The sequence below is a fragment of the Tympanuchus pallidicinctus genome, unplaced genomic scaffold (assembly GCF_026119805.1).
Source record: "Tympanuchus pallidicinctus isolate F22 unplaced genomic scaffold, pur_lepc_1.0 scaffold16, whole genome shotgun sequence".
NCBI classification, from domain to species: Eukaryota; Metazoa; Chordata; class Aves; order Galliformes; family Phasianidae; genus Tympanuchus; species Tympanuchus pallidicinctus.
Window position 1 is genome coordinate 24,357,566 of NW_026294679.1, and position 27,783 is coordinate 24,385,348.

At 48.3% G+C, this 27,783-nt stretch overlaps 1 protein-coding gene across 1 annotated transcript; it reads right to left on the reverse strand.

Annotated features, from left to right (window-relative positions):
- Positions 1–432: 432 nt before the first annotated feature.
- On the reverse strand, positions 433–27,632 carry HK1 (hexokinase 1). The gene is made up of 18 exons (XM_052678015.1): positions 27,490–27,632; positions 22,013–22,175; positions 18,547–18,695; positions 15,540–15,659; positions 14,296–14,391; positions 13,251–13,350; positions 12,977–13,160; positions 12,270–12,425; positions 10,646–10,879; positions 9,786–10,090; positions 9,386–9,534; positions 9,172–9,291; positions 8,110–8,205; positions 7,124–7,223; positions 5,742–5,925; positions 3,345–3,500; positions 2,947–3,180; positions 433–2,279 (listed from the first exon to the last, which is right to left on the reverse strand). The coding sequence occupies exons 1-18, from the start codon at positions 27,550–27,552 to the stop codon at positions 2,135–2,137; spliced, it is 2,754 nt and encodes a 917-aa protein (XP_052533975.1). The 5' UTR covers positions 27,553–27,632; the 3' UTR covers positions 433–2,134.
- Positions 27,633–27,783: the final 151 nt, after the last annotated feature.

Consider the following 27,783-nt stretch of genomic DNA (forward strand, 5'->3'; position numbering starts at 1 on the left):
TCTCACATGCAGCAGTCCCTGAGGACTTCTATTCTCTAAGGGTAAGAAGCAGTTTGGAAATGGAAGCCCCGCCAGTTCCCACTGCTTCCACCTGTGGTAGGTGGTTGCTATGAGCTGCATCCAACTAACAAAATCCAAAAAAAACTGTGCCCTCACCTCCAAAACTCAGTCACCCTAAGATCAGGGTGCTGTCAGCTCTGTGCCTCTGCTGAGCTATGAGGGGGAGCACCAGGCACAGAGGCCTGCACGACAAGCACCCTGTTGGAACAAACACACACACACAAAGGCATACACCAGAAAAAAAAAAAAAAAAAGAAAACAACCAGGCACTATCAGGATTAGGTTCTGGCTCTCCCTGCACAATAACTCTTCCCAAAGCACGAAGCTGGCGGCCAACAGCACCTCTTCCAGAAAGAACCACTAAACACCAGGTAACACACATCAGAAAGTTTAATATTGTCACAAATACCATGTAACACTAGTATCAGAGCTACTAGTGTGCAAAATAAAAAGACTCTCTACCTTTGCAAAACCAGTCAGGCATGCAATTTTTCAGGTAGACACACTTAAAGCTGCAATGACTGTTTGTGACTCACATGTTACTTTACAACATTCACTCACAGTGCACCATAACGCATATTGAAATGTTATCGATAGGTAGGGCAATCCAAATCTTACAGGTGGCAAGAGGACGAAGAGGAGCAGCCCGCACGCTGTCAGCTACTTTCTGCGGGAGAAGAGAGTGGGGAGAACCATGCAGAGACTTCACATGTATTTTGGTAGAAGAGTGGGAATTCAGCGCTGCTGCGTGGTCTCCCTCTTTGCAGAAAGCAGAGCGACTGGCAAGTGCTATTTAGCTTTTGCCTTCCTAACTGCTTCTCAGTGTAAGTAATGCAACTGACTGCTGTGCAGATACAATAATGGCATCGACTCGAACTCGACAGAGGGCAGGATGCACCAAGTGTACACGGTCTTTGTCATTGCTTTAGTCCTTGGAATAAGCCGGGCCTGATGTTGTCTTTGTGGTTTGTTTAGGTCCTCAACGTCAAGGTTAAAACGAAGCCCTCATGTTCCTTTCTGGTCATAAACTCTAGCTGAATGCTCGTGTTCTGAGTGCCTGCTTAACAGTACTAAAGATTAAAGCTTTGTGTGGAAGCAAATACCCATTTAAGGCGAGAGGCAGAAGTACGCGTCTGAGCGAAACTACTGAGCTGCAGATTCCTAGGAGGGCAGCCGCACACCCTGAGCTAAACTAATGAGAAGAAATAAAAAATAACTTTCCTAAGAACTCTTTAAACAGATGAAGGTCAGCACAGCCCAGGGACCAGAGGTTTACTCATTTCCCAGGTCTGAAGATTTGGATTACCCCTATCACTAGCTGCTTTGTTGGACTCCGTAGGGATTTCGTGCCAAAATGTTACAGATTTTGCTCAGTAACACAACACCGTTCACAGAAGCAAGGGGAAATACCAGTGGAACCAGAACAGTGGGACAAGGGCGTTTACTTTAATTTTACCATGACAAAACAGGCATCAAGAAAGCAAGTAAGTCGCGTTGTCAAATCCCACTATAGAGTTAGGTGCGTGCACAGCGCCGACACACCGCAATTCTTCCAAAGTGGCCTTAAACAAAACAGCAGCAGGTAGATCTGCGGGAGGGAACTGTTGCTTCCCTTTCACAGAAAGCATCAGCACCCAGGCATGGTGGTCAGCGTGCTGGCAGTGCACTTCACAGGGAAGCTGCAAAGGTCACACTTGGTACGACGCAGTGGCAGATCCCAACGCACATCAACTGGGGGGAATTTCACCTCGGACAACAACCGATTGTTTTGTAACTGCGGAAATTATAGACCAGTTTTTTCCATGACCTACAGATGGGAAAGGTACCAACAAGGTGAATAAGAAACATGCAGATTGGGGTCCATAAACAGGAGATATTATTAACAGCACACATTCTATCTTGAATCCTATCCTTTTTATGTCATTAGTTGCATTTTTTTTCCCGATAAAGCAGTGAGTTCTGCTGTTTTCTTTCTTTTCTTTCTTTTATTTTTTTTTAAACCAGTTCAGACTACGCAGTCGCTGCTTTAGGAGAAGGTGCTCACGAGACAGACTCAAGGCCAGGGTTGTGGAGTTCAGTTCTGCTCGGCATCACGAAGCCTGCATCCCACTGCTGTGATGAGCGCTGCCCCTTTCCCGCTGCCGTCTTCTGAGAGCAGGAAAGTCACATCACACTTGGGTGCCAGGTCTTTGACTGTTTGGTGCATAATCCTCGAAAAGCTGCAAAGGGAAACATTGGCAGTGGGCAAGGGAGGTCTTGCAGCACCTGCAGAGCACAGCACTGCTGCAGGCCTTTGCAGTGCTCCCCTTATCACAGCAAAGGCAATTAAATGCTGGAAACTATAGTGGGTGAGAAGACTGGGAGCAGAGGTCTCTTCTCTCTCTCTCTCTTCATACGGGTCTACCTGGACTACTAGAACTACAGCAAAGTGGAAAAAAAGATACTGTATGCTCTTCTCCTTCTCATCTACCTCCTTACACTGGAGACAGCACTATTCCTGTCCTCCCTGTGGACCTAACTGTGCTAGACCCCCTGCCTTCGCCTGTCGCTGCTTCCTAGTGTTCCATCCCCTCTGCCTGATGAGCAGAGCCATCTCCCAGAGAAGCATCAGGCACTCAAGTTGCTCTGTCATTGTCAGAGATCATTCCCTTGCAACATGGCCTCAAACCTGTTCAGCAAGCTGTGTCGCCTTCAGCTTGGCACAGCCCCTGAGTCCTTCCCAAGTCTTTCTTGATCCTCTCATAACCCTCTAGAAGGCTCCAGCCAACCCTGATTAAGATCTCTTTTCCCTGGCTCTCATCCTAGCAAACAAGTGAAACCACTTGGGAAAAGGACACGCAGCAACACACTACAGGTCGCAAAACAAACACAGAGGTGAATACTCACTGTGGGTGTAGTTTGTACAGAGTCCCATCCACACCAACCGTTATCTCCAGGTGCTCTAAGCCTCTGTTCTCCCTAATTTTATCTACAACTGCAGCCATTCCAGCACCACACAACTGAGCTGCTCGCTTTGACACCGCTCCGCACACTGTCTTGACAATGATACTGTCATCGCACGTGCTGTTGAGCCCCAGCTGCTGAAGAATGGTTCGCACCTGAAGCAAGGCTAACCTGTCACTGTGGGAGCAGAAGAACACAGCATTAGAGGCTTTCCTCAGCTGAGCCACTGGCAGGAGCCTCACTGCATCAACAGCTGCTTCCACTGTCAGGCCCCGCCAGCAGCACCACGACAGGTTACCGCACTGATTCACTCTGCACAGCCTCCCACGCGATGCCCTTACCTTTCAATCTGTGAAAGGAACTTGGTTTCAAAGATATGTCTGGTCTTCAGTGTCTCTGAGATCTGCCCTCTGAACAGGAACCCTCGTTTGGTGAAGTCAATCAAAATATTGCGGACTATTTCCCCCAGGTACATCCCACTGATCATCTTCTCATACCTGCAAGGAAAGACAGCAGCACAGCTCAGAGGGACACCTGACAGAGGGACACATGCAGGCCGGGCATGAAACATGCAAACCAATTGAAAAAGAACAGTCATTTATTATGGCAAGAAAAAGCAGAAACACTCAGTGGGAAACCTTGTGAGTCCATCTAAAAGTACCTCACATATTCTTCATGTCCATTTCTGCCCAGGCAGGCAGTTGTTAATGACAGTTAATATTTCTCCCATACTAAAGAAATGAAAAATTGTTGCCAGAGAGACAAATGGTGCCTGAATGAAAGATGTTTGCTGTGCATTCCTTAGCAAAGTGCTGAGCAGAACCTGGGGAAAACTTGTAGCCACTGTCCAGCTTGGGGAGCCCTCTCAAAGCATGGATGGGACCTTGAGTAGAAGTTCAGTGGCTCCGTGCAGGAAAAGTACAGCAAAGTCACAAGGTATGGTCACTCTGAGCGCAGCATTTTTAAGGGAGTGCTGCAAAATACCTCTTGAAAGTTTAAAAAAAAAAAAAGAAAGTGAAGAGGTATGGTCAGCACATTCCCAGAGTCACTGACCTGTATGCTAGCAAGCCAGGGGACCAGGGCTGGTTTGGGCTTTTCAATTAATTCCAGCACCTGATTTCCTGTAGAGAACCAGTAGTACAAAAGCCAGCAGAAGGAACCAAGCCATTCCAAACCTCTCACTCAGTACACAAACCCTAGTTTCCCACCAGGTCTGCCCCAGTCTGCGGAGAGGGAATGTTTTCCCCTCGCAGACTTCCTCCTGGCACACACCAAGTAGTGGCTCTCCATGCGGCCATGGGCAGCCCTGTGCTGAGGACAGGAGTCTGTTTGGCTCTCCTTCCCTTCCAGCATCATTCTGGTGTGAAAGGAGCATTCTGTGCTCCGTAACCGAGCTGTGCCCTTAGCAATGAGAACTGAACACTTTTTCACTTAGTGAAAAGTGCTTTCAGTGATGCATCCTTTATTTCACCTCCTGAAGCTCTAAGCAGGGTTCCTGCCCTGTAGGGAACTGAGCCCAGCAGAGCAGCCACCTGGAAGCAGGCCATGCAGTCCATTTAATACCAGGAGCTCTCCCAGGCTTGTACCCAGTAAGGGCCCTGAGTGCCCAACTCTTTCTGGAATCAATTATTCCCCCTGGCAGCCTCCCTCCTATGGCTGTTTACTCTATGCCAGCTCCACCACTGCATAAGCCTCACTCAATGTCTGCCCCTCTGCATCTGTTTGCACTCCAGCCTCCCAAGAGCTTCCTCAGGGACCTTCCCATTTGCCCACAGCCCCGAGGTTCCCAGGCAGGTTTACTTTTTTTGCACAGTTTTCTTATGCACTGCTGCAGAGAAAAATAGCAGTCTGGGCATGAGGCAGCACATGTGTGTCACCACAGTAATGCCATGCTGGGTCCACTCCTTGTCAGCCCTTTCTTGCAGGGCACAGGGAAACGCTCACACAAGAGCTGAGTCCCCAAAATGGGGCCAAGGTCCTCTAATGTACCACATTACCCAGAAAATTGCCTCAAACAAGAATTGGCTGCAACTGATAGAGAGCTCATAACTGCATTACAGTGATTAGCTTTAAGCTCCAAACCATGCCAGCAGGTTTAGGCTGAGCATTTCAGCCCTCCAGAGATTGGAGTTAAATGATTTTGAGGTCTGTACGTACTCGAGCCATCCTGTAATTCTGCAACTCCAAGAGCTCTCTACAGGGAGAGTTCAGCTAAAAGAGATTGAACTGAGATCAAGAGCACAAGAATGACAAGCCATCATGACACCACTGCATACAACATGGAATGAGAAATAGGGTAGTAATCAGAAGTCTCCTGAGACTCTCACCAAAAACCCTGCACCACAGTTCCATGGCAGCAAACAAGCACTGGACAGACATCCAGTGGACATAAGGGCTCTACCTACCCAAAGGGCTGGAAAAGGAATTTGATAGTAGTTAAAATGAACTTAGGGCTTTGTAAAGAAGACACAGAGATGCTGCTGCAGAACAGCTTGGCAATGATTAGGACCTCAACTACCAATATAAAAGACAGTAGAAAGAGAAGATGAGAGATGTTTGCCCTCTTGGAGGCTAGAAAAAGAGAAACAGAGAAGGAGGAAATCACACAGGACAGAACGGCTGCAGTCATTCTCCACTCTTGACCTCTCCTTTCTGAGACCTGGGAGAAATCCAGTTCTCTCTTAAAAGCATTTGAGGCAGCCTGGCTTATTCTCAGCACAGCATTTATCCCACAGTACCTTTGCTTTCCAGCATTTAGTGAATAGTCATCAACTGCTTTGTCATATATTGTCCTGATATCGTCCAGGCATCCATTATCCCCGAACGCTCCCCACTCCATGTTCACACACATCCGTCCTTGCTCACCATCCACCATCTCTATGTTTCTCATCTCCTCCATGTAACAGGCATTGCTGCCAGTTCCTGAAGAGAGAAAACATTGAAAAAATATTGAAATTCCTGGCAGTCACTTTCCACAAAGCCCATAGAAATCTGGGGGAAAATCTGGCGAAGGGAAAACTTCAGGAAGTTCTGAGGCATCAAGCAAAGAAAGCTCCAGAGATTTTAGTGGCGAGTGGCAGGGTATTGTTTAGTTTTTGCTTGTTTTGCTGGGTGGGTTATTTTCTGATGCACAAAATTCAATTGCAGACTGACAGGCTGTAGATGATCTCTTGTTGCCAGCAGACAAAAAGCAGAGACCCAGTCTCACCTGTGGCAGTTTCCAAAGTATTCAATGCCCAAAGCAATTCAAGCAGGGGATGGGGAGCTGCTAAAGCCCTGGGGTTTTTGCTCTTATTATCCCAGGCCACCTACCAAGCCCCTGCTCTGCACGCAGACAGCAGCTGCAGATTGTGTCTGGCAGGGCTACAGCACAGACAGAGGATGCTCACAGCATCCCAAGGACGTCATGCCCTTCCTGCAGGGAACTCCCCCTGCAAACATGTCAGCGGTGGAGCGGCACAGACACGGCTTCCTACCCACACTGCACTGTGCTGACTCATCCTGGACATCCTCCAGCTGTCTGAAGGAGTAATTGGTAATATTTTATCTTCCTCAAAGCCAATTTGAAAGCATTGTTTAAGCTCACAGATGCTTTGATCCCTTCTCTTTCTTACTGGGCAAGGCCCAGAGAACTAATTTCTCTGGAGAACTTTGTGAATTCACACCATCCATGCCATAAGGACAGCCAAAGCCCAGGCATGACATGTGCAAAGGCATCAGCAGACACCTATGGAGTTCAGTTCTTTACTACGAGAGTGGTGAGGTGCTGGAACAGGCTGCCCAGAGAGGTCGTGGATGCCCCGTCCATGGAGGTGCTCAGGGCCAGATTGGATGGGGTCCTGGGCAGCCTGGTCTACTATTAAGTGTGGAGGTTGGTGGCCCTGCATGTGGCAGGGGGCTTGGAGGTTCCTGATCCTTGAGGTCCCTTCAACCCTGGCTATTCTGTGATTCTGTGATTTCAGCTGTTCAACTGCCAGAAAGGGAGCTGGTAGCAGATGCATTTTGTCAATCAGATGCATTTTGTCAATCAGAACCTTCCTTTGTGTGCACAAATGGCATATTTTTAGGAAAGCACAGGGATATCCCAATGAGAATACAGACAGAAGTATTTCAAACATACCCACAATGAGTCCGATTTCACAGTTTGGGTCTTCATAAGCACAAGTCATCATTGTGCCCACTGTATCATTCACTACAGCTACTACATCCAAGTCAAACTCCTTGGGAAAAGAAAAAAATAACAGTGAGAACTCTGGGTTTGGAGAAACCCCCCACACCAAAGGCAGCACCAAAAGGGACACTACCAAAACAAACAACTGGAAGTACTGGCCTGATTTCACATGTGCAAAAGTCAGAAGTTAACATTCCAGCAAGCAGAGACAGCACCTTGCATACTCTACCTACTAAAGACTGTAACAACAGAAGGAAGTACTTTTCCAGCTGTTCTCTTTGGCTTATGCATAGTTGAGTACAGATCTTGTATACAGGCACACAGCAGAGAGCTGTTGTCATTCTGTATTTCAATAGTGCAATAGCAAATCTAGCAGTACTTGCTGATAAAACTCAGCTAAATTTCACACTGTCCTCTGGTTATTTTCTTCCCTTACTAGAAAGCATCAGTTAAGTTGCTTGAAGCTTTTGAAAGAACAAGTGTTACAGGGGCCTGTCATTTAGGGTGCACTGAGAAGCATTCCTACAGGCACTACATTGAATACTCCTGCTTTCTCAGTGCTCTGATGCAGTGGCAATCGCCACAGGGTTTGAAAACTGCTTTGAAAGCTCTGTTCAATTTAGCAAAGTCAGAAGCCTCTGGGGAAAAAAAAACAAAAAAAACAACAACCAACTAAGCGAAGAAATTCCCCAGCACGGCCCATTTTCAGCAGCAGTTGCAGTTTGGTGGCTGAACTCTCGCATTTCTCCTAGACTGCCCTCTATGGTGACCAGGACATGTGGCCAGCAGAGCCACAAGCCACCAAAGTAGCTGCGTCTGGACCTTCCATGCAAGGCAGGAGGCACAGTAACCCCACCAGAGGGAGCCAGCCTAACCAGGAGTTCTGTAGGCCCTGCAGGGGAGGGAGAATTAGGAGGAAGGAAAAGTAAAATCACCTCTCTTCTTTTAATTCCTTCTCTTAGCAAATACACGACGTCTTCTCCCTCACAGTCTGTAGCTTTGAATCCTTTTGTCCAGTTGAGAAGGATACCCTACAAAAAAAGCAAACAGGTTATCACACTTCCTGATGTACTGCAGAATGCCCCAAATCCCATATCCTCCTAAGGGAACATCACTGAGTACTTCCATCTAATAATTTCCCTGCATATACATTCGAAATGTGAAGTGCTTTAGTGTGCAGTTTTACAGAAGGTTCTGTTATCTCTGGAATTTGCATCTAACACTACTAACCATGCTCAGTCTCCAGACTTCCAGGACAGAAACACTTGCTAATGAGTGAATCATTCTGCATCATGCCCAAAGACAGAAGAAGACAGTTAAAACGAAAAAGGAAAACATCAGACATCTTAGTTTGAGACAGAAACTACTTTTTTTTGAAAGCACAGCTCGCTACAAAGCCATCACACCAGGAGACAGAGCTATTGCCCAAACTGCAGCAACGCGACAAACTCAAAAAGTAAAGAACGCAACAGACAATGTATCTTTCTTCCAAAAACAAACAAAAGAAACTGCTAAGAGAACAAGAAATTATTAACAGCTGCACAGGTGGAATTGGTGGTGATACATGGCAGCAGAGGAATTCAACAGGAACTGTAGGCTACAGCAGTCCCTGGTTCATCTGGCAGTACCAGATCAGCCTGGGAAGGGCTCTGGCAGCAGGGGGGACAGAGCCAGTGCTGCTTACTGCTCACACAACCAGGGAGGTAGCACAGTCCAGTGCATTTATATGATTGGAAAAAAAAAAATGTTGCATTAAAAAAAGGCATATTGCCACCATGGAAAATTTAAATGCTCTTATCTATCACGGCCATGGGCTAACCAGCATTTGCATTACTGCCTTAAAAAAAAACTATAGGAGGAGCTCTACTAGTCATAGTCAGAGCATGAACCCTCCCCTCTTACGACTTCCCTGTAAGTGCCCAATGGCTGATCCAAAAGCAGAGAATTCAGGCCTAGCATAAGCACAAAAGCAGATTCAAGAAAATTAAGGAACTCACAGCGTCCAGACTGGTCTGCTTGCAAGGGAAGGAGAACGTGAAGCCAAGAGGAAGCCGTGCACCTTTTATTCCCATATAATCCAGGAAGTCCGAAATGCAGGTAACGATGTGGTCAAACAGCTTTAAAGAGAAGAGTCAAGTATTTGAAGTTGCACATCACACAACTGTTCTTCAAAAAGCAGCAGTGCTGTAGAAGAGAAATACAGATAATCACCTCTTCTCCCGTTCCCTGCATCACCTCTATAGGAATTGCATAGATCTTGTTGTGCATTTCAACTGTTCTCCTTTTACCACTGCGAATTTTCACCAGCAACACTCTGAAGTTTGTCCCTCCGAGGTCAAGTGCCAGAAAGTCTCCATTCTCTGTAAAAGAATATGTGTGCGTGTGCATTTCAAGAACAAGAAGCAAAGACATGGGGTTGGGCTGCCTGCAGCACAAGGGTAGCACAGGCTGCCCTGCCCGGGATTGGCATTTTCTCTTTTGAGGTAGTCTTCTCTTTCATTACAACAGACCTGCTCACCCTTCACCAAACCCAAATCTCATTGCAGATGGCTCACATTGGGTGCCCCGCATCCAAGCCACATCCTCTTCTCCAGCTCTGGTACTCCCATACCTGTGCCATCTGGTGTGCTGCGGACAAAGGTGGGCAGCATTTTCACTTTGGCAGTCTCGTGACTCTTCTTCTTCAGGCCTGCTTCCATCTCTGTCCTCATCCTCTTCTTCACCTGCAGGAGCTGCTCATGGGTGAGCTTGAACTCAGCCAGCGTTTCGTCGATGAGCCGGTGCTGCTCCGACAGCCGGTACGCCACCGCCGTCACCATCGCTGCCCCTTTCCCACTGCCGCTCTCTGACAGCAGGAACCGCACATCTGAGTCAGGCACCAGGCGCCGGGTGGTTTTGTGCAAGCGCCGAGCGTACCTGCGGGGAGAGGCTGCGAGTTCATCCTCTGTGCTGCCTCCCCACCGGGCCCCGGCATCTCGAGCTACAGCCTTTCAAGAAGGTAAACTGCCAGGGAAGAGCGCTCTTCCTCACTGTCCCTTTCCTCCTGAAATCCTAAGTACTTTAATGTAGGTCCTCCTCAAAGCCAAACCCATCTGCACAGCTGAAGACTCTGTAAATGAAGTCTCCTTCCGAGACATCTATTGAGACCCTATGAGAGAATACGTACTCAAAGACTACATAGCTTTCAGTGATATTGGAGTATCCAATTACTTCGGGGTTTTGGCTGCTTTGTTATCTTTGGGTGTTGTTTTTTGTTGTCTTTTTGTTTGGCTGGTTGGTTGGTGTTTTTAATCTCACTCTTCAACTAAAGGCAGGTTTCCTTCCCATAAGATCCCCATCTCAGACTGAACGGCCCACACCCATTTTTTGGACACCTCATCATCTCACATCCAGTCTGGGTGACATCTTGGGATTACACATCCAACTCTTTGCAAAACAGAACCTGTGGCTGGAGCCAAGCAGGGAACTCACTGTGGATGCATCTTGTAGAGGGAGCCATCGACGCCCACAGTGGTGCGGAGGCGGCCAACCCCTTTGTTATCCCGCAGTTGGTTGAGGATGGCACCCAGTGTGGAGGCCACCAGGTTGGCCGAGCGGAAGGACACGATGGTGCAGACGTGCTGGACTGCTATGCAGTCCTCGTGGGACGGCTCCACCCCCAGACGGGTTAAGATTTCTTTGGCTTTGTTCAAACCTTCTTTGCTCCTACAAAGAAAGGGTAGTAATGAGTACTCCTTAGGTTATAAAATACAGTATTGAGACACATTCAGCCACATATCTTCCTGCATAGCATATGAGAAAGGGGCTAGAAAGACCAACTCTTCAGACTCGAACCAGCTTCTCTGGAGCTGGAAGCACCAGCCCCACCACTCAGCACAGGTCTGAGTGCACAGCTAATCCAGCACCCGTTCAATCAAGCTGCGTGGAAAACAAAACCCCGAGTGAAGGTTGCCTAAGTGATTCATCCTAATGGCTCTCTTTTCAGACTTTTACAACATCAATGAATTTCTGCCTCTCACACTCAATTTTCCCATGCTAGAACCCAGCCTGAAAGCAAAGTTTCTGGCAAAACTCACTCCTGTATACAGCTCAGTCACTTCCAAGACAAAAACAGGAGGTGTATATCTTGCTGCCATCACTACACTCCCATACATCTCTTCAAGCACTCTCGCAAGTAGTTAGCACCAGCTAGAAATTTGAAGCTGCACAGGAATGTGCCCCCTACTTACAACCAAAGTGCTCTTTGGACGGTGAGGTAGAATTTCAGGTCTAATTTTGCTCTTGATAACCAAGTTTCTCAATATCTACATTTTTCTCACTGTTGTTCATCACTACACTGGCTCCACATGGATGTGAGACCACCACGAATGGACCCACACATTCACTGGAAAGCTGTTCAGACTAGACAGCCTGCAGGGAGTCACTGCCTGTTCCCTTGGCACTGCTCTCATTGCACTCCCCTTGGTACACGAGCACCAAAATCGGAAGCTTTTCAAAGAGAAAAGCTGGCCCAGTCACTACAGCACAAATACCCCAGTGATGTGAATTTTAAGGACGAGGGGGACAGAGCCAGTAAGCACTGACCGAAAGGGTGATGACACTGTAAGAAACCAACCGGCACATAGCTCAGAGGTCACCCAGCACTGCCTACGAGACTGAATGCTCTGCCTTGTCACACTTGTTTTCTTGCTGCCCAGCAATCCCGTGGATACAGCAAGAAGCAACACAAGTATTTGGGAGGAGGCACTAAGCCAATTCACTCCCACGTTTAGCTGCAGGGTAGCAACTTTTAGGTCTTTGCAAGCTGGGTGAGTGGTAAAGCACAGTAGCTGTAGCAGCGTGGATGGTCAGGCTTTCATCGTGCCTCCCAAAACACACACAGGGAGAAACCTGCTGCCTCTCAGCTCAGCGGAACTGGTGGCTTCGAGAAAAGGGTGCTGACTGCCTCCTGTGGATCCTCACATGTTCAATATGCACCCATGCTGAAGGACGGTTGCCATCTCCAGTTCAGCTCATTCCCCAACAAAGCAAAAAGAGAGATTGGAAAATTAACATTCAGAGTCATTTGGAAATCAAAGCAGAAGGGAGTACTCACTTTTCAATGGCAGAAACATGCTTTGTCTCAAACTTTCCTTTGGTGAGAAGCTCAGGGGTGATTCTTCCCTCAAAGAGCAGTCCCTCCTTGGCCATCTTCACCAGGATAAGCCTCACCAGCTCCCCCATGTACATCCCGCTGACCATCTTCTCAAACCTGCAGGAGAGGGCAGCAGCAGTCAGCCATGAGCTCACAGGCTACACCAAGAGGCACAGACCAGCTATGCATTTGCACCACATACACCAGACAGTGGTTTGCATTGGCACAGGCAAAGTCAGGCTTTCTTGAACTTCTAGATTCACATGAGTGGAAAAGGGAGCACAATGCAGCAAAGAAAAGCAGCAAGAGTTAACTTTAATAGTCTGGCTCCGGGTAGGGCTGCGTTGATAAGCTGTGAATTGAAGCTAATGAGTTCATAGCCCTAATCAAGACTTTGGTAACTCTGATCATATCCTTCCTCCCAGAAGGGTCCTATCTGCATCAGGGCTGCTAAAGGAGCAATTCTGAAGCAAAGACAAAAGAGGCACAAAAACCGACCTGCACAGGGAACAACCAGTCATCCTGTCAGATGGCCAACTGCAGGCAAAAATGTGCTCATGCCTGGACCACACCACCATCTCCTGTTTCTGGTGAGAGCAAATATTTTGCCAGAACCATACCACACATCAAATGAAGCCCAAAAGTTCATAAGTAACCGCCTTACTCACAGTTGCTTGCCAGGATTTAGGGATCCACGGTCGATCTCTCTGTCAAACTCTGTCCTGATGTCTTCTAGTGAGCCATCATCACCAAAGGCCCCCCATTCTGTGTTTATGCACATCCTGCCCTCGTCCCCTTCCACCAGGTCAATGTGCCGCATCTCCTCCATGTAACAGGCATTGGTGCCAGTGCCTTTAAGGAAAGGCCATGAAAGTACTAATTAAACACACCAGGCAAAGGGGAAAAAAGCCATATGAATTCTGCAGCAGAAATGTGTCTTACCAATGATCAAGCCAACTTCACAACGTTGGTCATCAAAACCACAGGTCATCATAGTCCCAACGGTATCATTTACAACAGCCATGATATCTGCATCATAGTCCTGATGGAGGAAAAACAGTACTTGTAACATATGGCTTCTCTGGAAAACACTGCTTGTGTTTGTCATTGGTTTGCTCAGAACTAATTCCACCAGGAAGAGGGGAAAATCATAGAATCACAGAATCATTAGCATTGGAAAAGCTCTTTCTGCTCACCCAGCCCAACCCCATTGCCCAGGACCTTCAGTGTCGCATCTCCATGGCAACACCTCCAGGGACAATGACTCCCCCACCTCCCTGGGCAGCCTGTGCCACTGCATCACTGCTCTTTCTGAGGAAAAATATGTCCTAATGCCCAGCCTGACACTCTCCTGGCACAACCTGAGGCCATCACCTCTTGCCTTATTGCTATTACCTAGGAGCAGAGGCAGACTCATCTCACTGTATGAGCCCAAATTCATCCCATCTCATGCTCAAAGCCTTTTTGTCTAAAATCAGCAACCTGGTTACCATCACCCTCCATAAAATCAGCAGAGAGAAACTGCAAGGAACAACACAGCTCACTGAGCATAAAACTCCCCTTCTCTTCTGCTCCTCTCCCATGTCAGCCTACTGCACAACTTTGCTGAGCTGCTGCAGGGGAGCCTGAACCATGACATGCAGCTTCTCAGGAATGAAATGTGTGGGTATTGCTGAAAAACTGGAACCAAAGGGCAGCACTTCCTCAGTTTTTAGAGGGTGATAGAATTGCTGAAGATTGCCAGCAACAAGCCACAACATAGTAGTTGAGTTTTGTGCTACAAGGAGCATCACAGCTTCCACACAGTAATGGTGAGATCACTTCATTTTTCCCAGCAAACAGCACGTCTACATGCAAGTGCACCATCACTCACACCACATGCTCAAGTCAGTGCTGTGAACAGAGGTCTGTGACACAGAAACAGCAGTTTGCTATGATGAAGAGTTTAAAAGAGGGGAAAAAAAGAACAAAACAAAGCCCAGTTTACCCCACGTTTCTTGATGGCCTTGTTAAGCAGCTTCACAACATCTGCTCCCTCCACTCCACTCGCTTTGAAACGCTTTGTCCAGGTTATCAGAATACCCTGATGAAACAAGAGAGCAACCTTAGGACAGTGCCACATAAAGGCAAGTCAATTTTACTTTTTTCCCTTTAAAAACAAGATTTTGTTCTTCAACAGCAACCACAGGTCTCTGTTCTTAAATGGAAGTATCGGAAATGGAGCAAGGGTTAAAATGCTTGAACACCTATGTATGTACCTGTGCTCAAAGGTAAGTACTGGGATTAGGTGTATATTTAACATATGTACACATATAAAAAGTCATTATAGCCAAGGCTTAGACACAAAGTCTAACCATGAAAATAATTTCTATGCTGAAAAGGATGAAAATAAGAACAAATGAGGCAAGAGAACAAGATTTTAAAGTTAAACAAAGAAGAACCTCAGCAAAAAGCATGTATAATATGATAAATTCTATTAAAAATCCTGATCTACAGCATGGTTCAAATACATCGCACAGCTCAAGCAGTGTGAAATGTAATCAGCACTGCCTCACCCGGCCCTGCTCAGAGCCAACACTAGGAGATGTGCACCAGGGTGCCTGCAGCCCTGCAAGCTAGCAAACGGGTCAGGCTCTAACAGCACAACTTCTTACTAAAGGTGCAGCATGGGGTTGACTTCCCTGCATTTATTTGCTACACCATTGCCATAGCAATGCTGCACCAGGAGGCTGCTGAGTCACTTGCGCTATAAAGAGCAAAAGAAGGAAAATATTGTAGCACACTTGTCATGGGAATCACACCAGTCACTCCGTGCAAGGCTGGTTTTTTTTGCATGCAAAAGCATGTTGCTCCCAGGCAGCATATACAGGAGGGCATGGCTCAGCACCACTGCTTGCAAGGAAGACCCCAAGCTGAATTGGTGTGTGCACTTGGGAAGTTCAGCAGCAGGATGGGCCCTTCCCAGTTCTCCTCCACACAGAGGTGAAAGGCTGCAAACCTGCTGCTTGTGTTTACACAGCGAACCACAACCCTGAGGAGCTCCCGCAGAGGCAGTATAAAACATCAGATGCCTCTTTGTCATCTGCTAACTGGCTTCCTCGCACAGAAGCATAAATACCAATCTGACAGTGAAAGCACAGCACTCACTTACTCCAAAAACATGAAACCTGTCTGGGATTCTAATTTCATTGCATTCTTCTGCATGTTAAGAAAGGTGTGCAGTCGTCTTACCTCATCCAGCTTAGATTGTCTGCACGGGAAAGAAAAGGTAAACCCAACCGGTAATTTCTTGTCTTTGATTTGTTGTTTCTCCATAAAGTCTCCCAGGCATTCAGCAACATGATCAAAAAGCTGCAAGGAAAGCAGAAAAGCGCCTTGATTAGAGTTACAGGTTGAGGGCGGGCACACTTCCACAGCATGTGAGGAGAAAGGGGAAAAGGGCTACTCCAGATTTTTAGAGATGTTACTGTCAGAACTACAGCAATATTCCCAGGCCGTGTGCATGTCCTGTGTTATTTAAAACACTGAGGGGGATAATTGGAAGGGAGTACCAAAAGCTATCTGTTGGGTGCAATTAGCCCTTGCAGCTTCACTGAGAACAATTTACAGTCTCAGAGACAGCAGAGCACTACAGACGATCATGAACACCAAGAGGAATGTCTGGCTGTCTGAAGTGGGTCAGTGAGTGGTGTGTGCAACCTTACGATTTAACAGAACACCTTTAACTCGTTCCTAAAACGAGATCTAATTTGATTAAGCCCAGCAATGGTGGTTTCCCAGGGAAGAGGCTGCCCTTTGCTGTCTGGGGCAGATCAAGGCCACTTTGCTGGGTACACAGTGATGCAGCATGGGACACTCTGCACTCAGTGAAGTAATAAGACACGACGGCTTCTTCGGGAGGCACACAGTAATAACAACAGCCTACATCTCTATTTTGTTTTTCATTTGGAAGTATCTTGCTACATACTCAATCTCATTAAAGCTCCAGCTGCTAGCAGAATTACCGACAACAGCCAGGGGCCAAGTGTAAACCCCTCAGGAGTTTGGAGAGCAGGAAACAGATACTGACTGAAGACATTGCTGCAAAATTCCTCTCTTATGCAACAAATCACGACCATGTCAAGAAGAGACAGGGCATGCTTCATGAGTCTGACTACAGAAGATCCTTCAGCATTCTCAGTGCAGCTGGCTGTGCAGGTCCTGGCAGCCCACTGGGATGCCCTTCTGCAGGTCAGCAGGCAGGCAGGCTGCAGGCAGCACTCCGTGACTCAGGAGGCACGCAGCAAGCCACGCGCGCACCGCTCCAACCCAAAACATGCATGGGCAAATCCAGTTAACTATTAGCTACATTCTTCATGTTACAGTAGCTGTGTCTGCTCAATAATGCATGCTCTGGGTGTGCTACTGCTTTCAGTAAAGCACAGAATAAAGGCATTGCTCAAAAGAAGGGGAAAAAAAGGGAGGCATTTATTGATTTTGCTACCATTAAGCGCAATGCGTTTTTTCCTAAGAAGACTCAAGGATGCATCTGTGTGCTTCCCATGTCCACACTAACATCCACTTCTCACAAATAACCAGTTCTGCCAGGACAGTAGAGGCAACATCACAAGTTCTTGAGGATTTCATATAAGTGAGGCAGGCAGATGGAGGAAAAGTCCAAATCCCAGGTGTGCAGTCCTGGAAGCCCAGCAGTATCATAGATAGAACTGTAGAATCATTCAGGTTGGAAAAGTCCTCTCAGCACACCCAGCCCAACCCCAGTCCACCCTCACCCACCTAACAGGTGGGGGAGCAGAGGCTGACCCCCACCTAACCACAACTAAGCAACCAGGCCAAGACTCTGGCCATGACGTTGCCTGCTCAGTTGGGCCCTGAGAGGTTTCCTCAAGGATGCACTCAGTGGGAAGCCAGCAGGCTTTGGCAGGCAGCTGCAGACCTGAGCTCAGGCTCAGACTCCTGAATAGGGAGGACTTAAAAGGAGCAAGGAAACCTTCAGATCTGGAGAACAGTCACAAACTCAAAACCTACCTCCAACACAGAAAGCAAAACCGAAATCAAGCATCACACGTGCTCCCATTTGTTGTGCTGACGCAGAACACAGACTTCTTACAAATTTTAGACCTGCTATTACATTGTAGGAGTCAGTAAGAGTTTTGCCCTTGACTTTGACAGGGAACTGTCTCAAACTGTCAAAGCTGTCAGGCCACACCTGACAGATGGGGAAAAGTAGAACTCTGAATGCAATGAAGTAGGAAATATCAAAACATACTGCACCAGCAAGGCACAAAGCCACAAATAGCAATCCCTTCAATAAGGTGATTATATATTAGGCTAAAAGAGTATAACTCACCAACGTTAATCACAGTCTGCTGAAAAACATTTTCATAGCCTACCCTGCGCAGGCAGTTCAGTCCAAGTATTCCACTAATCTAGCTCAAAGATCTCACAAACCTCAGCCATGTGCATCACTCATAAGTACCAAATCATCACCTGCCTGTGTGCCTCCCAGGCATCTGCCATGTTTTCCTGGTCAAGTCTCACAACAAGCATTTCAGTCGTGGTCGCATATTGTCACAAGACAATTACGATCTGGATGCAATTTCAATGATGGCCAGCCCTCTTTTTCCTGTTAGTTAAATACCAGAAGTACTGCCCACCATGAGTCACTGGAAGCCATCCTTGCTCCCTCTCCCAGTTAAAAAACTATGAGAGAATCTATCAGCCTGAGCTCCAAGCTGCTGCCTCCCAACAGCAGAATAGCCTTGGGATATTTAAAAACCAAAACACAAACACAACAAAGCCCAGGAAAGAATGCAGAGCTGACTCCTCTCTCAGCTTCTCCTTAGTGTTCCTCTTGTTCCTCCATCCAGTCTCAACTGTGTTAGAATTGCAGGGTTGGTCATGCCATTTGCCTACAATACTAAGTCGTCTTCCTGCCTTCCATTCCTATCTCTGGAAGGTAAGTTTACTACAAACGCTGGAATTTTTATTTCTGGGCCAATCTGCTCCTGCACAGTGTCAGGCCAAAAGTCTCCTGCACAATGACAGCAGAGCAGCAGTAGGCATGAATGCTCAGTTACTAACTACAGCTTATTTATTCTCAGCATTGACAAAGAGCTGTAGGGCATCCATGCGTGGTACTGTTAAGATGCTCCGGTCATTCTTGCGCTCTTTTCCAAAAAGTGCAGAGTGAAAGCAGTGAATCTTTAGGGAGGAGTCATAAGGAAGAGGCACTTACCCGTGTCCCACTGCCATGCATGATATCTTCAGGTGTATTATAAATTTCACTTTCCATTTGTACTGTCTGCTTTTTTTCATGCGATACTTTCACCCGCAGAATTCGAAAGTAAGAACCGCCGAGATCCAGAGCGATGAAATCTCCTTTCTCTATGTGGAAAACAAGACACAGGTGATTAAAAACTGCATGTAACACACACTTGGGAAAAAAATAATGCACAGAGAAATGCACAGTGCTTATGGCAAGCAAGTCTTTAGCTGTATGGCATCCACACAGAGCATCAGCCCAGTTCCCCCCAGCTGAAGATGAACATGGTGCAAAGGCAAGGATGGCTGCCATTGATGCATGGGTAACTGCAGTGAGGGCTCATCCAGAAAGAATGAACCGAGAGCGGGCAGTTTGTATCCAGATCTCATGACTAAGCTGGCAGAGCAAGGATCTCAGGAGAAAGCTGAAAGGATGTTGGAAAAAGAAGAGGAAACGAAGGGATGCCAGAGCACTGATGAGCCCGCCTTGTGTTGTAAGTAAGCCTGTGTAACTTTGGCAAGTAGCAGCAAATAGTGGCTGATTTGTGCTCTGCTTTGAAATCAACAGATTACAGGGAAACATAGTTAAGCAGGAGCTACCCATTCCACCCCTAGAAGCAGAGATTCACTACAATCTACAGTCACATAACAGAAGTCAGAGAAACGGCAACACGACACACCATGCAGAGCCCTGTGCTGCTGCAGGAGTTACTTGAATCTGCAAGCCCTTGCATAGAGCTCCTAAGCACCTCACCAGGAATCAGGGCAGAAGTGAGGGTGCCTCCATCCCCCTCTGCACTGGGAAGGATTTCAGAGGTCTGAAGCCAAATACACAACCCTGTGATCAATCCAGCTATCTTTGAAACCACACTGTCAGTATCTCCTGGAGAGTAAGGCAAATACCATCTGACTGAAGTGCTCCTGCTATCTTCTCTTATCAAAGAGGGAACAAAGACAGCCATCACTGAAGTCTGTGAATAGCATTTGGGGAAGCAGCAGCACACCTTAACAAACAGCTATATGTGCCCAGGCTGCAGCTAATCACTGAGGCTATTTGCAAGCACCTGCATGTGTACACAGCATCCCTGGCTCACCCAGGCTGCTCTGAGGGAAGCAGCACAGGCACGCAGTGCTTTCTCACCCTTGTTTTTTATTGGTTTGTGCTTTTTGGCAGTGCCAGAAGTACTCTGCACTGCAAGTGGGATGAGCTTCATCCCCAGCTACCTTCCATATCACCAATTCCATCCCACAGCACTCTTCAGGCTTGCGTCTAAGGCTGTTCCAACTTTACTCTATGCCTATGGGAAGGCCATTCCCAACATCATCATTTCTCCACTTCTAACTAAATTCTACATGAAAAGAGCTTGTCAACGGTTTGCGGGCTGGTTCGGCCCGGTTCCGTGACGAGCGGGGCGGAGGGATCCGCAGATCCGCGCCTCCGGAAAAAAAAAGAAACAGGGGACCCCAAAATAATTAAAAACAGCGGCAACGATCTGAGGAGAAACAAACTAATTTACTAAGTATATTATCGGAATGCAAGATAACACATTATAATACAATATAATCAGAATTGAAGCTAATAAATCAAATATAATGAGAGAGAGAATGTCTGAAAGGTGGATAGGCCTCACCACAACGCTGAGGTGAGATGCGCAGTCCAGTTGAGCAGCAGGGAGACGGGAGCAGCGCCCACCACGAAGGGCAGGCGAGAAAGAGCAATCAGGTGACCTTGCCAGGAGTTAAACCTCCTCTCCCTGACCACAAGGTCCCCTGGGGAATGTAGTTCTTCTTCTCTTCAGGGCAGGTACCCAGGACTTGAGCATTAACAGTTAAAGTCCCAGTGCCCCACATGATGTTATGATGTGGAATACCGAAAGCCCAAAATCACAAAACCATGACAGAGCTCTCGCAGCTGGGAAGATCAATATCTATTGATGTGTCATGCCGCTTCAAACCTCAGCTCTTAGAGCTGTCTGACTCCACACTGCTGCCAAAACACAGGGTATGCAATGTACCATGAGGATTAGCAGACTCAAACTCACTTCTGAGGTAACTGTCCAACATCAGGCCATGACTCCTCCAGTCTCACAGTTCCTCCGCATAACCCCACCACCCCATGAGCCCTGCTCCACTCAGCAAAGCCCTCCAACAGCCAAAAGAGGCAAACACACAGCAGAAGCCCTATTGGTTTTGCAATATTGTGGTCTAACACAGCAAACAACCACCACATGAGAAATTACAAAGAGCAACAGCCTGTTTACAGAATATGTAATGAAAAGACAGTGGAGCCCATAACTTCTACCAGCCCTTAGAATTGCACTGCTTTTCAATGCAGCCTTCACACTGCCTAAGACATGGGCAAACTCAGAGTTTGCTGAGATAAGGGCTGCGCAGTGCCTGTCTTCCTGCTTCTGAACACTGAAGCTTTGAATATTGCTTTGCACCATTGAAGATGTCATTGAAAATGTGAACACATCCAAATTGCACATGCAGTTCTCCTACGGGTGTTTGCATCACAGATTCAGTCCCTCACCTTCATAGGGACAAGACTGGAAGGAAACATTTACCAGGAGCACCTCATTAAGCCAAATACCTGAATAAGCTTTATCGTTACAGGGCATCGTTTCTTGAATGTAAACCATTACCTTCAATAAATAAATGAAAAATCAACACTGGGCCAGATGGCCCTTTTTCAAGCCTAAATGCACCTCAGTCCATACTTCAAACAAATCCTGCACTTCAGAAACAGCTTCCCTGGCAGCAAACTGACAGATCAGGCTGCTGATTTCCAGCCAGACTCATAGCAAGGTAATATTCAGTAAGAGCTATCCTTCTGCATTAAAAAGGTTGAAGCGCTCTGAACAAAACCTAAAGCTTTCTGTATGTTAAGTGACAGTTTTCTCTCTGATTATTTCAGGAAAAGAAACTCAACTAGCAACAGTGAATCTACACTTTATACCACAAAGATGCTGGAGCCAGAGGAGCAGGAGGGACCAGGCAGAGCCCCTTTCCCCATGCCACACCACATCCCCAGTCCATACTGTGGAACAATCCGCAAAACTATAGCAGCACTTGCACGTGATTGCTTCTCCTGCAGTCCCTTAGAGCAAGCCCTGCCCATTACCCAGCTGCATGCAGCAGCTTCATGGCTGCCTTTCTCAACAGGCTGCAAATTTCCACACAACATTGCAACATAACAGTTAACAGTGCTAAATCAAGGGAGATGCAGGAATTGGGCTTGTTCTATCTTTATTTTTTAAACAGAAAATTGCATTCAAGTTAAAAAAGCATAAGGTGGCAAGAACACAACAGCAGAGCTATCAAAGACTTCCATCTACCAGACAATTACAACTACTACTCTCAGTAGTGCTTTGGACCATTTCTAACAGGTATCCCATGAAGCACACCATCTTCAATAAAGAAAATTCTTAGATCCTTACCTGAGCCATCAGGAATAGACCTTACAAAGGTAGGGAGCATTTTCACTGTAGCTGTTGGGTTAAAATCTCTGGAGAGGCCGTTCTTCATTTCTCTCCGGAAGCGAGCCATGATGTCTATCAGAGTTTCGTCAGAGAGCCGCATGGCGTAAAGGTATTTATCGATCTGTGGAGAGAGATGAACACAAGCATGGATGTCCCAAGGTGTCCAAGCAGAGCTGTACGAGGTACTGCTCCTGAATTACACAGATAATACAAGGATAGTCCTTAGCACTGGTGCCCTGCCCAAGCCAGCAACACAGTTGAGCACTTCATGCCTTGTCTTTTGACACAAAACCAAGGAACAAGTAGGAGTGCTATGACTTGCATTATTTGAAGCCAACCCATCCTACTGCCTTCCCAAGGCAAGGCCCAGCCCCACATCACTCTGCATTCCCTATCCCACAGAAAAAGCTTACTCACAGCCTCACACCTTTACTGCCAGCCTTCCTCCATCTCTCATCTCTCCTGACTATCCACAAGTTGAAAAACCACAGCTAAACATTTCTGTTGTCCTATGTGGGGGGATGCAAGCATTGCTGCAGCACACCAAGGTGTCTTGTGTTGAAATCTTCAATTGCTAAGGAGCCGCTGCAGCAATTTCAGTGCTATGTTAATAGCTGAGAGATGATTCCTGACTTCCAGAGTACCTTCCCTGTGCTGCTGCAAACCATCTCAGCCAGAGGCTGGGGAGAGGCAGAACTTTGCTGTGGGCAGGTTGAGCCTTCCTCCTCAACACAAAACGTCAAATTAAAAGTGGTTGACTTCTCCCTTCTGGTTTCCCAAGACAGGAACTTCATCACCCTGGAAAAAGGAGATGTTTCCAGACTCCTGGAAACGTTGCTTTTATAACGTTACAGCCATCTTCAGTGCCAGGAAGAGTGAGAGACGCTTTGCACCTCAGAAGTACAACTCAGCCTTGGGAGTCCTTGCCAAATGTATGATCCACTCCATCCATCTAAGCTGCCAGTCTATTCATGCCTTCATTTATTATTTGCCTCAGAAACATGATTCTGCAAATGGCACACAAATGGTCCAAACTGAAGCCATACCTCTGGGATTGCTTTTGCTCGTAGCTTAGCAGGATCGAGGAAATAAAGCCCTGCTCATGTTTTATGTCCTCAGCAAAACTGGAAGAATCACCTGATTCAAAGCCACACCTCCGTGTCGGGGCTCTGCCTCTCCTCTGCTGCTGTGGAAGCCTCAAGAGCACTCATCTCCCAGCTGATGTTACGTCTCAGCAGGAGCAACAAGAAAACACCCCTTGAGAAGTGTATATATGTAAACACTCCATATACCTGGGACTTTGATACAGGAAATGATGGATAATGCCAAACATGAAGGAAATACAGACAGCCAAAATGTAATTAGAACCTAAGCTGGTCATAAACCCAGCGCCACTTGGATTGCTCTGCAAAAAGCACTTCTGCAGTACCAGATAGTGTATCAACCCAAACCAGATGTACTCCAGTGAGAGGCACTTGTGCAGCCAAGGAAGGGGGCATAGCTGGCACCAGCCAGATCCAGAACAGCAGGGCTGGGGGCTGAAACGTGGGGCTGCAAATGCAGGCAGAGCAGACTCTGCACATCACCAAGCACCGTGCGGACAGACGGGTGCTGAGGCTGGTGCCATGCTGCAGGAAGGTTTCTCTCTGCCACTGCAAATGCCGCCAGAGCTTTTTTTAGCAGAGCCTGTTCAGCAGTGATGTCAGAGCCCGAGGTTATTCCCTTTTAAAGGAGGGAGGGGACTGGAGCTATCATGGCTGTCAGCAGCCCACACTGCCACTCAGAGGCCCCATCACCCAAATCCCCCAGTGACAGCTACGCTAATGCATCACGCCATGAAAATACCCCCTTAGAACATTGCACTCTCCTTCTGAAAACAGGGCTGAGGCCCTGAATTCCACCTTACCCAGCTGTGAGTGCAGCTTTTAGCGTTTGCACAGTCACGACCAGGCAAGCCCATGCTCCTAGAGCTGCTCTCCTGCAGTGGGGAAAATGGGAGGCAGGGCTCTGGTTTCCCCTTGAAAGGCCAGTGAAAGCCGTCAGCCTCACTGGGCTAGGAGCATCATACTGAGGCCATCTCCACTGCTGGGACTCATGGGGCAGGGAAGAGGGGAGGCAAGGACAGAACCATGCTTCAAAACAAAATAGCTCCTGTGTATTAGTTTGGGGGGAGGGAGGGGAGGGGGAATGCTATTTTCTCCCAGGCAGGAAAAGGGTTAGTCATCTCATCAGGACAGCCAAAGGGAAAAGCAGCACTCCTCTGAGGGAAAACCCCCAGCAAACAGCAGTGAATAACTGGGCAGGGAGATGGGGGCTGGATTACGGGAGGGAGGTTTAATAACACCCCACTCTGCTCATGGCCAAAGCCGATCAGAGAGCAAATCCCAGCCTTATCCAAAGGGATGTGGCAGCAGGGCGGCAGGGACAGCGGGACTCCTGGTAGCAGCCTGCCAAGCACGGCCCTGCACACAGTGCGAGCAGCAAGGGGCGGAAAACACTGCTATATGTAGCTGCCTCCAGGATGGGCATCCTCCCTCACTGCTGCTGTGCAAGCCTCCAGGAGCTTTCCTTATTTCCATTTTTTTAAAATGTTTTTTAACAGCCAGATGGAACTTGCAAACATTTTTTTTTTTAAATGGGATTTCATCATCCAAACCACACATAGGTAATTTTTCTTGGTCACATAAAAAAGACTCTCTGTACTGGGAGAAAAGGGCTGTTTGAAATTTGGAATATTGCAGGAGCCCCATGGGAAGGTGTGGATCATCGTGAGTGGGTAATGCAATAAATAGCACTGAGGGCGCATCCTCACGCACACTGCGGAAGACAAGGAAGGCTCCATGGACACCTGATAACAGTCTCTCAGTACCTGGAAGGAGCTTATAAGCAAGAAGTGGAGCAACTTTTGACATGGACTGATAGTGATAGGACAAGGGGAAATGGCTGTAAACTAGAAGACCTGATATTCAGGTTAGGTGTTAGAAGGAAATTCTTCACTCAGAGAGTGGTAAAGAGCTGGCACTGCTGCCCAGAGCTGGGTACACCATCCCTGGAGGTGCACAGTGCCATGGATGTGGCTCTTGGCAATCTGAGCTGCTGAGGGACAGCCAGCCCATGGCAAGGGTAGGGGCTGGGTGGGCTTTGAGGTTCCTTCCACCCCAAACCATTCTGTGGCTCTGTGATTCTATGAAACACACAGCCAATAACTCAGACACTGCCAGCAGCATCCAAGAGCAGGGCACTCCCATAACTTCGGAAATCATTAACATCTTTTGTACCAGCGTAGTAGCCTTCGTGTAACACCCATCCCCATGCCAACACCTTCCTGCAGATCTGTGCTCCTTGGGAAGATTCACCAGGAGCCACACATGTTACAACAGGCAGATCAGCCATCCCAACCTTACTGTTTATCAGATCAGTTTCTGAAAAGCCTTTACACAACAGGACAGAGCTCCAGGGGTTTTCTTGATACCGACATTTTATGTCCTGTTCCATCACATTCTTTTCAAGGTTAATAATCTTGGTGTCAGTCTCAAAAGATTTTTTTCTTCTCATGTCAGGCAACACGACAAAAAGACACCGTTCCCCTGATAGGGCATAATCAGGCAACACCTAGTGCTCCCCACTCCAGAGGCAGCTCAGCAGGCACAAACCTGCTGAGACCAAAGCATTCAGTCACGACCCAGTCAAACCACCCTATTTGGGTAGTACATGGCGTTGCACGTCACCTGCTTGCTCCTGCGCAGCAGGCTCATGTGCAAGTGTGCAAGGCTTTGTGTGTCCTTCAGCACCCTACACACTGCCTTGCTCCTCCTGCCTGCTGTGACTCGCCCTGTACAATGCTCCAAAACCTGCAAGGTGGGGCCAAAATTCCTCTAAAACGTAAGAGAGTGCCTAACATCCAGCAACACAGAAGCAGCAGACCCTGCTCCTCAGGCTGAGGGAGCCTGAACCACGAGCCTGGAACCAGCCTGAGGGTCACACAGGGGCTGAGCAGCACAGAGACTCTACCTAAAGACGTTCAAGTGAAGGGGCTCAAAACCTGCCCCAAGTCATGGAGGCAGGAGCAGATGTCTGAAGTCCTCCAGAATGGGCAGCCTGCTTTTCTCTTACTGGATTTCATTTTAGTTTCCAAACCGAAGAATGCCTCCCTGCTCCCCAGCCAAATGATTTGCCATGCCACCAGCCATCAGCAGCTCGTGCTGCCAAACCAGCCTGCAATAAATAACCCCCGGGAGTACCGTGGAGGCCTACATGCTTCCTCTCGGCCCTCCCCACGCAGCACCGCAGCATGCAACCCTACGCTTATCTGGGGTTGCTAAATATAACAGCACAGCCGGGCAGGGGAGGCCTCACCCAGGCACACAGGCCCAGCATTGGCTGCAGCGTGCACAAATCCTATGGGAAAGGGAAACAAGGGCCTTTGGGAGCAAGGAGCTGCTACTGCAGGGGCTGAAGGCCCTGAAGGCCTTCCAGCTCCTCACAAGAGCTGCAGAATGGAAGAGCCAAAAGGCAAAATGGTGGAAGGAGATGGGGAGCAAAAGGGGTGCTGCTTGGGTTGATGCAAGGGAGGAACGGACCGCAGGCAGGCAGGGCGGGCAGGGCAGTGCCCCCGGGCACAGGCAGGGGCCCCAGAGAGAAGATGGCTCTTCCTGCAGGGTGAGCCCCACAGAGCAGCCCTGTCAATGCCACGGCCGAGGCTTCCCCACAGTACTGTAGGAATGGATGCCTTTGGTGGGCACTGGGCTGCGCAGAGTGGGTCACGTAGCAGCGCCGGAGGAGGTGGCAGAAAGGAAGGGAAGCCTCTGCTCCGTGACGTCAGCCCGGCAGCACAGCGGGGCCTGGTGACATTTGCAATTATTTTCCTGATTTGCATCCCCACATCCCCAGCCCTAGGCTCCCTGCTCCGCCAGCCCTGCAGCGTGCTCGGCCAGGACCTCCCTGCCATGTTTGTATCTACCCCGTGCTGTGCATCACGCCACAGGGCTGCTACGCCAACCGTGCTGCTTAATGCAGGAGAAGAAACAAAAATACCCACAGAGCAACTTCTCCCTTCCGAGCATCGCCGCCTATACATTCAGAAGACACGGCGAGATGAAACTCAAAAACGATCTGCAAGCAATTGCTGAGCGATGGATGCTCACGGCGGCCCGGAGAGGAGCAGTCCCCTGTTGAAGGATGCCAGTGCCAGGAACGGCCCCTGGGGTTGCACCCATCCCCATCAACTCCAGCCGTGCCCACCTCGCCTTGCTCGGGCTGGGTGAGGCTCACGGTTGTGTCGTCCATAGCGGGGTGGCCATGGGAACAAAGCAACGACGGCAGCAAAATAAATAATTTAGGAAGAAAAAAAAGAAAAAAAAAAGAAGAAAAAAAAAAAAGCAGGCACTTGGGCTGCGGCGGGGGTGCAGCCCTTCCTCCTCGAGGCTGAACCCTACCTTTTTGACCTGGTCCTCCTTGAGCTCGGTGAAGTAGTAGGCCAGGAGCTGGGCGGCGATCATCCTGCCGGCTGCAGCGGGCGGCTCCGCGCACGCAGCGATGCGGCGCCCCGGGATGGCCGCGGCGCCTCCCCTTCCTCCACTCCTCCTCCTCCTCCTCCTCTGCTGCCGCCCCGGCCCCGCCCGCTCCCGGAGCTCGTGCGGCACGGAGCTCTCGGCCCTGCGGGGGGAAGGAGGCAGCGCGAGCGAGGAGAGGAAGAGCGCTACAGAAATGGTCTTTTCCAGCAATGGGAA